General features: G+C 41.8%; 1 protein-coding gene across 1 annotated transcript; it reads right to left on the reverse strand.

Annotated features, from left to right (window-relative positions):
* Window positions 1-10600: 10600 nt before the first annotated feature.
* On the reverse strand, window positions 10601-12538 carry LOC138654947 (general transcription factor II-I repeat domain-containing protein 2-like). The gene has a single exon (XM_069743534.1). It carries the CDS (start codon window positions 12536-12538, stop codon window positions 10601-10603), a length of 1938 nt encoding a protein of 645 aa, XP_069599635.1.
* Between the last annotated feature and the right edge of the window lie 5408 nt (window positions 12539-17946).

A 17946-nucleotide genomic window follows, 5' to 3' on the forward strand; every position in this document is an offset into this window, starting at 1 on the left:
TATACCCTACACTCTACACTCTATACCCTACACTCTATACCATGCTCTCTATACCTTACACTCTATACCTTACACTCTCCACTCTATACCCTACACTCTATACCCTACAATCTATACCCTACACTATATACCCTACACTCTATACCCTACACTCTATATCCTACACTCTACACTCTATACCCTACACTCTATACCCTACACTCTACACTTTATACCCTACACTCTATACCCTACACTCTATACCCTACACTCTATACCCTACACTCTACACTCTATACCCTACACTCTATAACATACACTCTATACCCTACACTCTATACCTTACACTCTATACCTTACACTCTCCACTCTACACCCTACACTCTATACCCCACACTCTATACCCTACACTCTACACTTTATACCCTACACTCTATACCCTACACTCTATACCCTACACTCTATACCCTAAACTCTACACTCTATACCCTACACTCTATACCCTACACTATATACTCTATACCCTACACTCTATACCCTACACTCTATAACATACACTCTATACCCTACACTCTATACCTTACACTCTATACCCTACACTCTCCACTCTACACCCTACACTCTACACTCTATACCCTACACTCTACACTATATACCCTACACTCTATACCCTACACTCTATACCCTACACTCTACACTCTATACCCTACACTCTATAACCTATACTATATACTCTATACCCTACACTCTATACCCTACAATCTATACCCTACACTCTATACCCGACACTCTATACCCTACACTCTATATCCCAACACTCTATACCCTACACTCTATACCCTACACTCTACACTCTATACCCTACACTATACACTCTATACCCTACACTCTATACCATACAATCTACACTCTATACCCTACACTCTATACCCTACACTCTACACTCTATACCCTACACACTATACCCTACTTTCTACACTCTATACCCTACACTCTACACTCTATACCATACACTCTATACCCTACACTCTATACCCTACACTCTATACCCTACACTATATACCCTACACTTTATACCCTACACTCTACACTCTATATCCTACACTCTACACTCTATACCCTACACTCTATAACATACACTCTAAACCCTACACTCTATACCCTACACTCTACACTTTATACCCTACACTCTATACCCTACACTCTATACCCTACACTCTATACCCTACACTCTATACCCTACACTCTACACTCTATACCCTACACTCTATAACATACACTCTATACCCTACACTCTATATCTTACACGCTATACCCTACAGTCTACACCCTACACTCTACACTCTGTACCCTACACTCTATACCCTACACTCTATACCCTACACTCTATACCCTACACTCTACACTTTATACCCTACACTCTATACCCTACACTCTATACCCTACACTCTACACTCTATACCCTACACTCTATACCCTACACTATATACTCTATACCCTACACTCTATACCCTACACTCTATACCCTACAATCTATACCCTACACTCTATACCCTACACTCTATACCCTACACTCTATATCCCAACACTCTATACCCTACACTCTATACCCTACACTCTACACCCTACACTATACACTCTATACCCTACACTCTATACCATACAATCTACACTCTATACCCTACACTCTATACCCTACACTCTACACTTCATACCCTACACACTATACCCTACTTTCTACACTCTATACCCTACACTCTACACTCTATACCCTACACTCTATACCCTACAATCTTTACCATACACTCTATACCATACACTCTATACCCTACACTCTATACCCTACACTCTACACCCTTCACTCTATACCCTGCAATCTATACCATACACTCTATACCCTACACTCTATATCATACACTCTATACCCTACACTCTACACTCTATACCCCACACTCTACACTCTATACCCTACACTCTACACCCTACACTCTATATTATACACTCTATTCCATACACTCTATACCCTACACTCTATACCCTACACTCTACACTCTAAAATCTATACCCTACTCTCTACACTCTATACCTTACACTCTATACCAAACATTCTATACCCTACACTATATACCATACACTCTATATCATACACTCTATACCGTACACTCTATACCATACACTCTATACCCTACACTCTATACCCTACACTCTATAGCCCAACACTCTATACCGTACACTCTATACCCTACACTCTATACCCTACACTCTACACTCTATACCCTACACTCTATACCCTACACTCTACACTCTATACCCTACACTCTATACCCTACACTCTATACCATACACTCTATACCCTACACTCTATACCCTACACTCTACACTCTATACCCTACACTCTACACTCTACACTCTATACCATACACTCTATACCCTACACTCTACACTCTATACCATACACTCTATACTGTACACTCTATACCATACACTCTACACCCTACACTCTATACCATGCACTCTATACCCTACACTCTACACTGTATACCCTACACTCTATACCCTACAATCTATACCCTACACCCTACGCTCTATACCCTACACTCTATACCCTACTCTCTACACTCTATACCGTACACTATATTCCATACACTCTATTCCATAAACTCTATACCCTGCACTCTATACCCTACACTATACACTCTATACCCTACACTCTACACCATACACTCTATACCCTATACTCTATACACTACACTCTACATTCTATACCCAACACTCTATACCCTACACTCTATACCATACACTCTATACCCTACACTCTATACCCTACACTCTACACCCTACACTCTATACCCTACACTCTAATCCCTACACTCTACACTGTATACCATACACTCTATACCCTACACTATATACCCTACACTCTATACCCTACACTCTACACTCTATACCCAACACTCTATACTCTACACTCTATACCCTACACTCTATACCATACACTCCATACCCTACACTCTACACTCTATACCCTACAATCTACTCTTTATACCCTACACTCTATACCCTACACTCTACACTCTATACCCTACACTCTACACTCTATACCCTACACTCTATACCCTACTCTATACCATAAACTCTATACCCTACACTCTATACCCTACACTCTATACTCTATACCCTACACTCTACACTCTACACCCTACACTCTATACCCTACACTCTATACTCTATATCCTACACTATATACCCTACACTCTACACTCTATACCCTACACTCTATACCCTACACTCTGTACCCTACACTCTACACCCTACACTCTATGCCCTACACATTATACCATACACTCTATACCCTACACTCTACACTCTATACCCTACACTCTACACCCTACACTCTATACCCTACACTTTATACCCTACACTCTACACTCTATACCCTACACTCTATACCCTACACTCTACACCCTACACTCTATACCCTACACTCTACACTCTATACCCTACACTCTATACCATACACTCTACACCCTACACTCTATACCATACACTCTATACCCTACACTCTACACTCTATACCCTACACTCTATACCCTACACTCTACACTCTATACCCTACACTCTATACCCTACACTCTATACCCTACACTATATACCCTACACTCTATACCCTACACTCTACACTCTATATCCTACACTCTACACTCTATACCCTACACTCTATAACATACACTCTAAACCCTACACTCTATACACTACACTCTACACTTTATACCCTACACTCTATACCCTACACTCTACACTCTATACCCTACACTCTATAACATACACTCTATACCCTACACTCTATACCTTACACTCTCCACTCTACACCCTACACTCTACACTCTATACCCTACACTCTATACCCTACACTCTACACTTTATACCCTACACTCTATACCCTACACTCTATACCCTACACTCTATACCCTAAACTCTACACTCTATACCCTACACTCTATACCCTACACTATATACTCTATACCCTACACTCTATTCCCTACAATCTATACCCTACACTCTATACCCTACACTCTATACCCTACACTCTATATCCCAACACTCTATACCCTACACTCTATACCCTACACTCTACACTCTATACCCTACACTATACACTCTATACCCTACACTCTATACCATACAATCTCCACTCTATACCCTACACTCTATATCATACACTATATACCCTACACTCTACACTCTATACCCCACACTCTACACTCTATACCCTACACTCTACACCCTACACTCTATACCATACTCTCTATTCCATACACTCTTTACCATACACTCTATACCCTACACTCTACACTCTACAATCTATATCCTACTCTCTACACTCTATACCTTACACTCTATACCAAACACTATATACCATACACAATATATCATACACTCTATACCGTACACTCTATACCCTTCACTCTATACCCTACACTCTATACCCTACACTCTATACCCTACACACTATACCCTACTTTCTACACTCTATACCCTACACTCTATACCATACACTCTATACACTACACTCTATACCCCACACACTACACCCTACTTTCTACACTCTATACCCTACACTCTACACTCTATACCCTACACTCTATAACATACACTCTATACCCTACACTCTATACCTTACACTCTATACCCTACACTCTCCACTCTACACCCTACACTCTACACTCTATACCCTACACTCTACACTTTATACCCTACACTCTGTACCCTACACTCTATACCCTACACTCTATACCCTACACTCTACACTCTATACCCTACACTCTATACCCTACACTATATACTCTATACCCTACACTCTATACCCTACACTCTATACCCTACAATCTATACCCTACACTCTATACCCGACACTCTATACCCTACACTCTATATCCCAACACTCTATACCCTACACTCTATACCCTACACTCTACACTCTATACCCCACACTCTACACTCTATAACCTACACTCTACACCCTACACTCTATACCATACTCTCTATTCCATACAGTCTTTACCATACACTCTATACCCTACACTCTACACTCTACAATCTATATCCTACTCTCTACACTCTATACCTTACACTCTATACCAAACACTATATACCATACACAATATATCATACACTCTATACCGTACACTCTATACCCTACACTCTATACCCTACACTCCATACCCTACACTCTAGACCCTACACTCTATACCCTACACTCTATACCCTACACACTATACCCTACTTTCTACACTCTATACCCTACACTTTATACCATACACTCTATACCCTACACTCTATACCCTACACACTACACCCTACTTTCTACACTCTATACCCTACACTCTACACTCTATACCCTACACTCTATAACATACACTCTATACCCTACACTCTATACCTTACACTCTATACCCTACACTCTCCACTCTACGCCCTACACTCTATACCCTACACTCTACACTTTATACCCTACACTCTATACCCTACACTCTATACCCTACACTCTATAACATACACTCTATACCCTACACTCTATACCTTACACTCTATACCCTACACTCTCCACTCTACACCCTACACTCTATACCCTACACTCTACACTCTATACCCTACACTCTATACCCTACACTATATACTCTATACCCTACACTCTATACCCTACACTCTATACCCTACAATCTATACCCTACACTCTATACCCGACACTCTATACCCTACACTCTATATCCCAACACTCTATACCCTACACTCTATACCCTACACTCTACACTCTATACCCTACACTATACACTCTATACCCTACACTCTATACCATACAATCTACACTCTATACCCTACACTCTATACCCTACACTCTACACTCTATACCCTACACACTATACCCTACTTTCTACACTCTATACCCTACACTCTACACTCTATACCATACACTCTATACCCTACACTCTATACCCTACACTATATACCCTACACTTTATACCCTACACTCTACACTCTATATCCTACACTCTACACTCTATACCCTACACTCTATACCATACACTCTATACCCTACACTCTATACCCTACACTCTACACTCTACACCCTACAATCTATAACATACACTCTATACCCTACATTCTATACCTTACACTCTACACCCTACACTCTACACCCTACACTCTACACTCTATACCCTACACTCTATACCCTACACTCTATACTCTACACTCTACACTTTATACCCTACACTCTATACCCTACACTCTATACCCTACACTCTATACCCTACACTCTATACCCTACACTCTACACTCTGTACCCTACACTCTATACTATACACTCTACACCCTACACTCTATACCATACACTCTATACCCTACACTCTACACTCTATACCATACACTCTATACTGTACACTCTTTACCATACACTCTACACCCTACACTCTATACCCTACACTCTATACCCTACAATCTATACCCTACACCCTACGCTCTATATCCTACACTCTATACCCTACACTCTATACCGTACACTATATTCCATACACTCTATTGCATACACTCTATACCCTGCACTCTATACCCTACACTATACACTCTATACCCTACACTCTACACCATACACTCTATACCCTATACTCTATACACTACACTCTACATTCTATACCCTACAATCTATACCCAACACTCTATACCCTACACTCTATACCATACACTCTATACCCTACACTCTATACCCTACACTCTACACCCTACACTCTATACCCTACACTCTAATCCCTACACTCTACACTGTATACCCTACACTCTATACCCTACACTATATACCCTACACTCTATACCCTACACTATATACCCTACACTCTATACCCTACACTCTACACTCTATACCAAACACTCTATACTCTACACTCTATACCCTACACTCTATACCCTACACTATACACTCTATACCCTACACTCTACACCATACACTCTATACCCTATACAATACACTCTATACCCTACAATCTATACCCTACACTCTATACCCTACACTCTACACTCTATACCGTACACTCTATACCATACACTCTATACCCTACACTCTATATCCTACACTCTATACCCTACACTCTACACTCTATACCCTACACTCTATACCATACACTCTAAACCCTACACTCTATACCCTACACTCTATAACCTAAACTCTACACTCTATACCCTACACTCTACACTCTATACCCTACACTCTATACCCTACACTCTATACCCTACACTCTATACCCTACACTCTACACTTTATACCCTACACTGTATACCCTACACTCTATACCCTACACTCTATAGCCCAACACTCTATACCGTACACTCTATACCCTACACTCTATACCCTACGCTCTACACTCTATACCCTACACTCTATAACCTACACTCTAATCCCTACACTCTACACTCTATACCCTACACTCTATACCCTACACTCTATACCATACACTCTATACCCTACCCTCTATACCCTACACTCTACACTCTATACCTTACACTCTACACTCTACACTCTATACCCTACACTCTATACCCTACACTCTATACTCTATACCCTACACTATATACCCTACACTCTACACTCTATACCCTATACTCTATACCCTACACTCTATACCCTACACTCTACACCCTACACTCTATACCCTACACATTATACCATACACTCTATACCCTACACTCTACACTCTATACCCTACTCCCTACACTCTATACCCTACACTTTATACCCTACACTCTACACTCTATACCCTACACTCTATACCCTACACTCTACACCCTACACTCTATACCCTTCACTCTACACTCTATACCCTACACTCTATACCATACACTCTACACCCTACACTCTATACCATACACTCTATACCCTACACTCTACACTCTATACCCTACACTCTATACCCTACACTCTACACTCTATACCCTGCACTCTATACCCTACACTCTATACCCTACACTATATACCCTACACTCTATACCCTACACTCTACACTCTATATCCTACACTCTACACTCTATACCCTACACTCTATAACATACACTCTAAACCCTACACTCTATACCCTACACTCTACACTTTATACCCTACACTCTATACCCTACACTCTATACCCTACACTCTATACCCTACACTCTACACTCTATACCCTACACTCTATAACATACACTCTATACCCTACACTCTATACCTTACACTCTATACCCTACACTCTCCACTCTACACCCTACACTCTACACTCTATACCCTACACTCTATACCCTACACTCTACACGTTATATCCTACACTCTATACCCTACACTCTATACCCTACACTCTATACCCTACACTCTACACTCTATAACCTACACTCTATACCCTACACTATATACTCTATACCCTACACTCTATAGCCTACACTCTATACCCTACAATCTATACCCTACACTCTATACCCTACACTCTATACCCTACACTCTATATCCCAACACTCTATACCCTACACTCTATACCCTACACTCTACACTATATACCCTACACTATACACTCTATACCCTACACTCTATACCATACAATCTACACTCTATACCCTACACTCTATACCCTACACTCTACACTCTATACCCTACACACTATACCCTACTTTCTACACTCTATACCCTACACTCTACACTCTATACCATACACTCTATACCCTACACTCTATACCCTACACACTATACCCTACTTTCTACACTCTATACCCTACACTCTATACCCTACATTCTATACCTACACTCTATAACATACACTCTATACCCTACACTCTATACCTTACACTCTATACCCTACACTCTCCACTCTACACCCTACACTCTACACTCTATACCCTACACTCTATACCCTACGCTCTACACTCTATACCCTACACTCTATACCCTACACTCTACACTCTATACCCTACACTCTATACCCTACACTATATACTCTATACCCTACACTCTATACCCTACACTCTTTACCCTACAATCTATACCCTACACTCTATACCCGACACTCTATACCCTACACTCTATACCCTACACTCTATACCCTACACTCTACACTCTATACCCTACACTATACACTCTATACCCTACACTCTATACCATACAATCTACACTCTATACCCTACACTCTATACCCTACACTCTACACTCTATACCCTACACACTATACCCTACTTTCTACACTCTATACCCTACACTCTACACTCTATACCCTACACTCTATACCCTACACTCTATACCCTACACTATATACCCTACACTCTATACCCTACACTCTACACTCTATACCCTACACTCTATAACATACACTCTAAACCCTACACTCTATACCCTACACTCTACACTTTATACCCTACACTCTATACCCTACACTCTATACCCTACACTCTATACCCTACACTCTATAACATACACTCTATACCCAACACTCTATACCTTACACTCTATACCCTACACTCTACACTCTACACCCTACACTCTACACTCTATACCCTACACTCTATACCCTACACTCTATACCCTACACTCTATAACCTACACTCTACACTTTATACCCTACACTCTATACCCTACACTCTATACCCTACACTCTATACCCTACACTCTACACTCTATACCCTACACTCTATACCCTACACTATATACTCTATACCCTACACTCTATACCCTACACTCTATACCCTACAATCTATACCCTACACTCTATACCCTACACTCTATACCCTACACTCTATATCCCAACACTCTATACCCTACACCAGGGGTCAGGAACCTTTTTGGCTAAGAGAGCCGTAAACGCCACATATTTTGAAATATAATTCCACGAGAGCCGTACAATATGTTTAAAGGGCCATTGACAGATCAATCGCTCCAATGTTCACTTAGTACAGCAAGGAATGCTCCTCCCTGCTGTATAAAGCCACAACTGGACTGAAACAATGGTAATTAGCAGTAAAAAATTAAATAAATAACTTACATTGTGAGCTTGCGATGCATGACATCAGTCCAGCAGTCTGGCTTCTTCTTTTTCCTGCGCATGACTGGAAGCTGGCATTCTTCCCACCTGATGTTGAGAGAATGCCAGCTTTGAGGCATTCGCAGAAGAAAGAAGCTGGAATGTTGGACATGTCACACAACGCATTGTCAGTTATGTCAATTGTCTATTTTATTATTTTACAGCGAATTATTGTTTAGGTCCAGCGGTGGCTTAGTGCAGCAGTGAGGAACACTCCTTTGTGTACTAAGTGACCGCTGGAGCAATTGTATCTGTCAGTGGCCCTTTTAAAAGTGTTGGTCTTACAGAAAATGAACAAAAAAGAGAGGCTCAGACCCATAGGGAACTAAAGCATTTACTACTTAAAGTGGTACATACAAGCAGGCACACCCAGCGTAATAAATAATTTAACTTTATTAAATAGTCTCACTGTACATAAAGTGCACACATTGACTTGTATTTAATTTTAAAGAACAACAAATCTCCGAACTCTTTTTTTTATAACATAATAACGTTTTAATGCTGTTGCTAACCAACGATGAATAGAATACTTCCTACCATTAATGTGACTTCTGGTGCTGCATGGATTTGCTGATGGCTTTGTAATCTGGTTCATACGTGGTGAGGTTTAGCTTCATGCAGGCGTTGAGACTTCCATCCGTTAAACGTGAACGTATGTTAGTCTTGATGTGCTTTAGATGTGAGAAAGACTGCTCGCATGCATAGGTAGAGCCAAACATTGTCAGTACAGCAATACCCACACACTGCAGTGTTTGGTATGTGACAGGAAGTGCATTCCAAGTTTTGACAATCAGCTGGTCTGCATGTTGGAGTTGTTTCATTTCTCTCCACTTGTGTTTGCTTGCCAACTCTGCTTGCTGTCGTGCAAGTTTTTCCAAATCTTCATTAAGTGATTTAAACTTATTCACCCACATGTCTGAAGCCTTCAGGTCAGCAGCTTGTAGCTCAAAATCTCTGATGGAGACACCAGGGATATAACTCAGGTCAGTGCTGTCCAGTGCACACTCATGTGGATGAGTGATGAACTTAAAAAGACGAGTGTGCTCACGAAATTCTCCAAAGCGCGCTTTGAATGATTGCAGGAGATTGGATGTAAAGCCTGCTAGCTGCTGAATATCAAGATGTTGTGCAGGGTCATTTGCTGTGCATGCATCTTTAAACTCTCCCAGTTTTTCAAAGTGTATTAAACGACCTGTTTCAATGTCTGCGATAAACAGTTCCAGCTTATTTTCAAATGCAAACACAGCTTGTTGAAGCGATAAAACTGTATTACCAACGCCTTGCATTTTCACATTGAGCTGGTTCAGATGTTCAGTCATATCTACAAGATAGAAGAACTTCAGGAGCCACTCAGTGTTGGACAACTCAGGATGGTCAACGTTTTTCATTTCAAGAAAAGTTCGTATTTCACTCAGACAAGCTGCGAAACGGCTGAGCACCTTCCCTCTTGACAGCCAGCGCACGTTGCTGTGCAGAAGCAGACCAGGATAATTATTCCCAACTTCATCCAGGAGTGTTTTAAACTGGCGATCATTTAAAGCACGGGCAACAATAAAGTTGACCACCTGAATGACAAGTGACATCACCTCACCAAGCTGCTCACCAAACATCTGAGCACAAAGTGCCTCCTGATGTAGGATGCAGTGAAAACTAAGGATAGGTCTTTTTTCATGTTCACGAAGAAGCGCTACAAATCCTTTGTTTTTTCCTACCATGCTTGGAGCACCATCAGTACACACTGAAATAAGTTTATGCATTGGTAGATTTTTTTCTTTAGTGAACTCAGTGAATGACTTGAACAAATCATCCCCTCTTGTTGTCCCTTTCAGAGGCAAAACAGCAAGACTTTCCTCATGTAACGTGTCACCGACAGCATACCTTGCAATGATGCTGAACTGAGATATATGGCTTACGTCAGTTGATTTATCCAAAGCAAGAGAAAAGAACAGAGCTGTATTTATGTCCTTCACTTGGGATGCCTCAATCTGATTTGCCATCATGATGGCACGGTCATGAACTGTTCTTGCTGACAGAGGCATGTCTTTTATCCGTTTGATAATCTTGGCTTTATCCGGAAAATCATCAAAAAGTTCATTGGCAACATCAAGCATAAATGTTTTGGCATACTCCCCATCTGTGAATGGTTTTCCGTTTCTGACAATTGCCAAAGCACCAACAAAGCTAGCCGAATTTAAGTCACCTTGTTGGGTCCAAACTCGAAGTTGCTGCTGACTAGCTTGCACTTTGCACAGCAGCTCTTGACAGGCTTTCTTCCTGCTGTCCCCTTCAGGATATTTCGATGCAAATGAAGCATGGCGTGTGTCAAAGTGGCGCTTTATATTTGACCGCTTCATAGATGCAATTTTATCATTGCATATAAGACAAACTGGTGAACCTGCTCTCTCCACAAAGGCAAATTCGTCTGTCCACTCCTGCTGAAAAGTACGATACTCCTCATCCTTCTTTCTTTTAGCCATCTTCTTCAATAAAGGGCAGTACTGTGGGGTGAAAAGAAGGCTCTGAGTCATTATTTCTTTAATTTGTGGATTTGTCTGCAAGCAGGGCCAACTCCAGGTTTCTTTTGGTCCTTGTGCTATAGAACTTTAGTAGACCTCTAGAAGAGCTGTCTTCTTTTCGTCACGGGTTAGTCGGGTGCACAGTGGTCTATACAGCACAGCCCGCACAGTGGTCTATACAGCACAGGCCGCACAGCGGTATATCCAGCACAGCCCGCACAGTGGTCTATACAGCACAGCCCGCACAGTGGTCTATCCAGCACAGCCCGCACAGTGGTCTATACAGCACAGCCGGATGGATAGACCACTGTGCGGGCTGTGCGGTATATACATACCACTGTGCGGGCTGTAAAATAAAGAGGAGAAATCACGCTGCAGCTGATCACAGCTATGGGCCCCAGGGGCCCGAGCTCCTGCTGCACTGTGCCCCCGTACCTGTCCCTGGTGGTCGATGTAGTAGAAGTACTCCTTGGTTTAGGGGTCGGGGTTCTGGCCCTGGACATAATGAAGGCTCCTGCGGGGGCCCCTGAGGGCCGGGGACAGGCGGCAGAGTCGGAGCCGCAGTGCGTGACAGGACATGGCTAGGACGGCCGCGGGTCACTATGGAAACAGGTGCTGCCGCTTCCGGGCACCGCCGGAAACATGGGAACTGAAGAAAGCATCCGCACGCGATGCTTGTGTAGTGGGCATGTCAGGGGCGTGGCGGCAGATACAGAGAGCCACCCCCTGCTATGGATGGGAGGAGCCGCTCTGCAGCATCACTGAGCCTGCGCACTGCTGCTTATCTATAGATAGAAGTAAGTGACGGAAGTGTGCGGGAGCAGGAGGCGGACATAGTGCGGTGACCAGGGGCGTCTGACTTGCCGGCCCCGGGCCCCTTGTCTGCGAGCCAGATACGGCCATCAAAAGAGCCATATCTGGCTCGCGAGCCATAGGTTCCCGACCCCTGCCCTACACTCTATACCCTACACTCTACACTCTATACCCTACACTATACACTCTATACCCTACACTCTATACCATACAATCTACACTCTATACCCTACACTCTACACTCTATACCCTACACACTATACCCTACTTTCTACACTCTATACCCTACACTCTACACTCTATACCCTACACTCTATACCCTACAATCTATACCATACACTCTATACCATACACTCTATACCCTACACTCTATACCCTACACTCTATACCCTACACTCTACACACTATACCCTACACTCTATACCCTACACTCTATACCCTGCAATCTATACCATACACTCTATACCCTACACTCTATACCATACACTCTATACCCTACACTCTATACCCTACACTCTATACCCTACACTCTACACACTATACCCTACACTCTACACCCTACACTCTATACCATACACTCTATTCCATACACTCTATACCCTACACTCTATACCCTACACTCTACACTCTAAAATCTATACCCTACTCTCTACACTCTATACCTTACACTCTATACCAAACACTCTATACCCTACACTATATACCATACACTCTATATCATACACTCTATACCGTACACTCTATACCATACACACTATACCCTACACTCTATACCCTACACTCTACACTCTGTACCCTACACTCTATACTATACACTCTACACCCTACACTCTATACCATACACTCTATATCCTACACTCTACACCATACAATCTATACTGTACACTCTATACCATACACTCTACACCCTACCCTCTATATCATGCACTCTATACCCTACACTCTACACTCTATACCCTACAATCTATACCCTACACCATACGCTCTATACCCTACACTCTATACCCTACACTCTACACTCTATACCGTACACTATATTCCATACACTCTATTCCATACACTCTATACCCTGCACTCTATACCCTACAATCTATACCATACACTCTATACCATACACTCTATACCCTACACTCTATACCCTACACTCTATACCCTACACTCTACACACTATACCCTACACTCTATACCCTACACTCTATACCCTGCAATCTATACCATACACTCTATACCCTACACTCTATACCATACACTCTATACCCTACACTCTATACCCTACACTCTATACCCTACACTCTACACACTATACCCTACACTCTACACCCTACACTCTATACCATACACTCTATTCCATACACTCTATACCCTACACTCTATACCCTACACTCTACACTCTAAAATCTATACCCTACTCTCTACACTCTATACCTTACACTCTATACCAAACACTCTATACCCTACACTATATACCATACACTCTATATCATACACTCTATACCGTACACTCTATACCATACACACTATACCCTACACTCTATACCCTACACTCTACACTCTGTACCCTACACTCTATACTATACACTCTACACCCTACACTCTATACCATACACTCTATATCCTACACTCTACACCATACAATCTATACTGTACACTCTATACCATACACTCTACACCCTACCCTCTATATCATGCACTCTATACCCTACACTCTACACTCTATACCCTACAATCTATACCCTACACCATACGCTCTATACCCTACACTCTATACCCTACACTCTACACTCTATACCGTACACTATATTCCATACACTCTATTCCATACACTCTATACCCTGCACTCTATACCCTACACTAAACACTCTATACCCTACACTCTACACCATACACTCTATACCCTACACTCTACACTCTATTCCCTACACTCTATACCATACATTCTATACCCTACACTCTATACCCTACACTCTATACCCTACACTCTATACTCTACACTCTATACCCTACACTCTATACCATACACTCTACACCATACAATCTACACTCTATTCCCTACACTCTATACCATACGCTATATACCCTACACTCTATACCCTACACTCTATACCCTACACTATACACTCTATACCCTACACTCTACACTCTATACCATACACTCTATACCCTAAACTCTATACCCTACACTCTACACTCTATACCCTAGACTCTATACCCTACACTCTATACCCTATACTCTATACCCTACACCCTATACCATACACTCTATACCCTACACTCTACACTCTATACCCTACACTCTATACCCTACACTCTAAACCCTACACTCTATACCCTACACTCTACACTCTATACCCTACACACTATACCCTACTTTCTACACTCTATACCCTACACTCTACACTCTATACCCTACACTCTATACCCTACAATCTATACCATACACTCTATACCATACACTCTATACCCTACACTCTGTACCCTACACTCTACACTCTATACCCTACACTCTATACCCTACACTCTATACCCTGCAATCTATACTATACACTCTATACCCTACACTCTATATCATACACTCTATACCCTACACTCTACACTCTATACCCCACACTCTACACTCTATACCCTACACTCTACACTCTATACTATACACTCTACACCCTACACTCTATACCATACACTCTATACCCTACACTCTACACACTATACCCTACACTCTATACCCTACACTCTATACCCTACACTCTATACCCTACACTCTATACCCTACACTCTACACCCTACACTCTATACCCTACACATTATACCATACACTCTATACCCTACACTCTACACTCTATACCCTACACTCTATACCCTACACTTTATACCCTACACTCTACACTCTATACCCTACACTCTATACCATACACTCTACACCCTACACTCTATACCATACACTCTATACCCTACACTCTACACTCTATACCCTACACCCTACACTCTATACCCTACACTTTATACCCTACACTCTACACTCTATACCCTACACTCTATACCCTACACTCTACACTCTATACCCTACACTCTATACCCTACACTCTATACCCTACACTATATACCCTACACTCTATACCCTACACTCTACACTCTATATCCTACACTCTACACTCTATACCCTACACTCTATAACATACACTCTAAACCCTACACTCTATACCCTACACTCTAGACTTTATACCCTACACTCTATACCCTACACTCTATACCCTACACTCTATACCCTACACTCTACACTCTATACCCTAGACTCTATAACATACACTCTATACCCTACACTCTATACCTTACACTCTATACCCTACACTCTCCACTCTACACCCTACACTCTACACTCTATACCCTACACTCTATACCCTACACTCTACACTTTATACCCTACATTCTATACCCTACACTCTATACCCTACACTCTGTACCCTACACTCTACACTCTATAACCTACACTCTATACCCTACACTATATACTCTATACCCTACACTCTATACCCGACACTCTATACCCTACAATCTATACCCTACACTCTATACCCTACACTCTATACCCTACAATCTATATCCCAACACTCTATACCCTACACTCTATACCCTACACTCTACACTATATACCCTACACTATACACTCTATACCCTACACTCTATACCATACAATCTACACTCTCTACCCTACACTCTATACCCTACACTCTACACTCTATACCCTACACACTATACCCTACTTTCTACACTCTATACCCTACACTCTACACTCTATACCATACACTCTATACCCTACACTCTATACCCTACACACTATACCCTACTTTCTACACTCTATACCCTACACTCTATACCCTACACTCTACACTCTATACCTACACTCTATAACATACACTCTATACCCTACACTCTATACCTTACACTCTATACCCTACACTCTACACTCTACACTCTATACCCTACACTCTATACCCTACACTCTACACTTTATACCCTACACTCTGTACCCTACACTCTATACCCTACACTCTATACCCTACACTCTACACTCTATACCCTACACTCTATACCCTACACTATATACTCTATACCCTACACTCTATACCCTACACTCTTTACCCTACAATCTATACCCTACACTCTATACCCGACACTCTATACCCTACACTCTATATCCCAACACTCTATACCCTACACTCTATACCCTACACTCTACACTCTATACCCTACACTATACACTCTATACCCTACACTCTATACCATACAATCTACACTCTATACCCTACACTCTATACCCTACACTCTACACTCTATACCCTACACACTATACCCTACTTTCTACACTCTATACCCTACACTCTACACTCTATACCCTACACTCTATAACATACACTCTAAACCCTACACTCTATACTCTACACTCTACACTTTATACCCTACACTCTATACCCTACACTCTATACCCTACACTCTATACCCTACACTCTATAACATACACTCTATACCCAACACTCTATACCTTACACTCTATACCCTACACT

Source organism: Ranitomeya imitator, unplaced genomic scaffold, assembly GCF_032444005.1.
Source record: "Ranitomeya imitator isolate aRanImi1 unplaced genomic scaffold, aRanImi1.pri SCAFFOLD_179, whole genome shotgun sequence".
Classification (NCBI taxonomy): Eukaryota; Metazoa; Chordata; class Amphibia; order Anura; family Dendrobatidae; genus Ranitomeya; species Ranitomeya imitator.

Coding starts and splice junctions, on each gene's coding strand:
- LOC138654947 (XM_069743534.1), bottom strand. CDS start 12,538: ATGGCTAAAAGAAAGAAGGATGAGGAGTATCGTACTTTTCAGCAGGAG.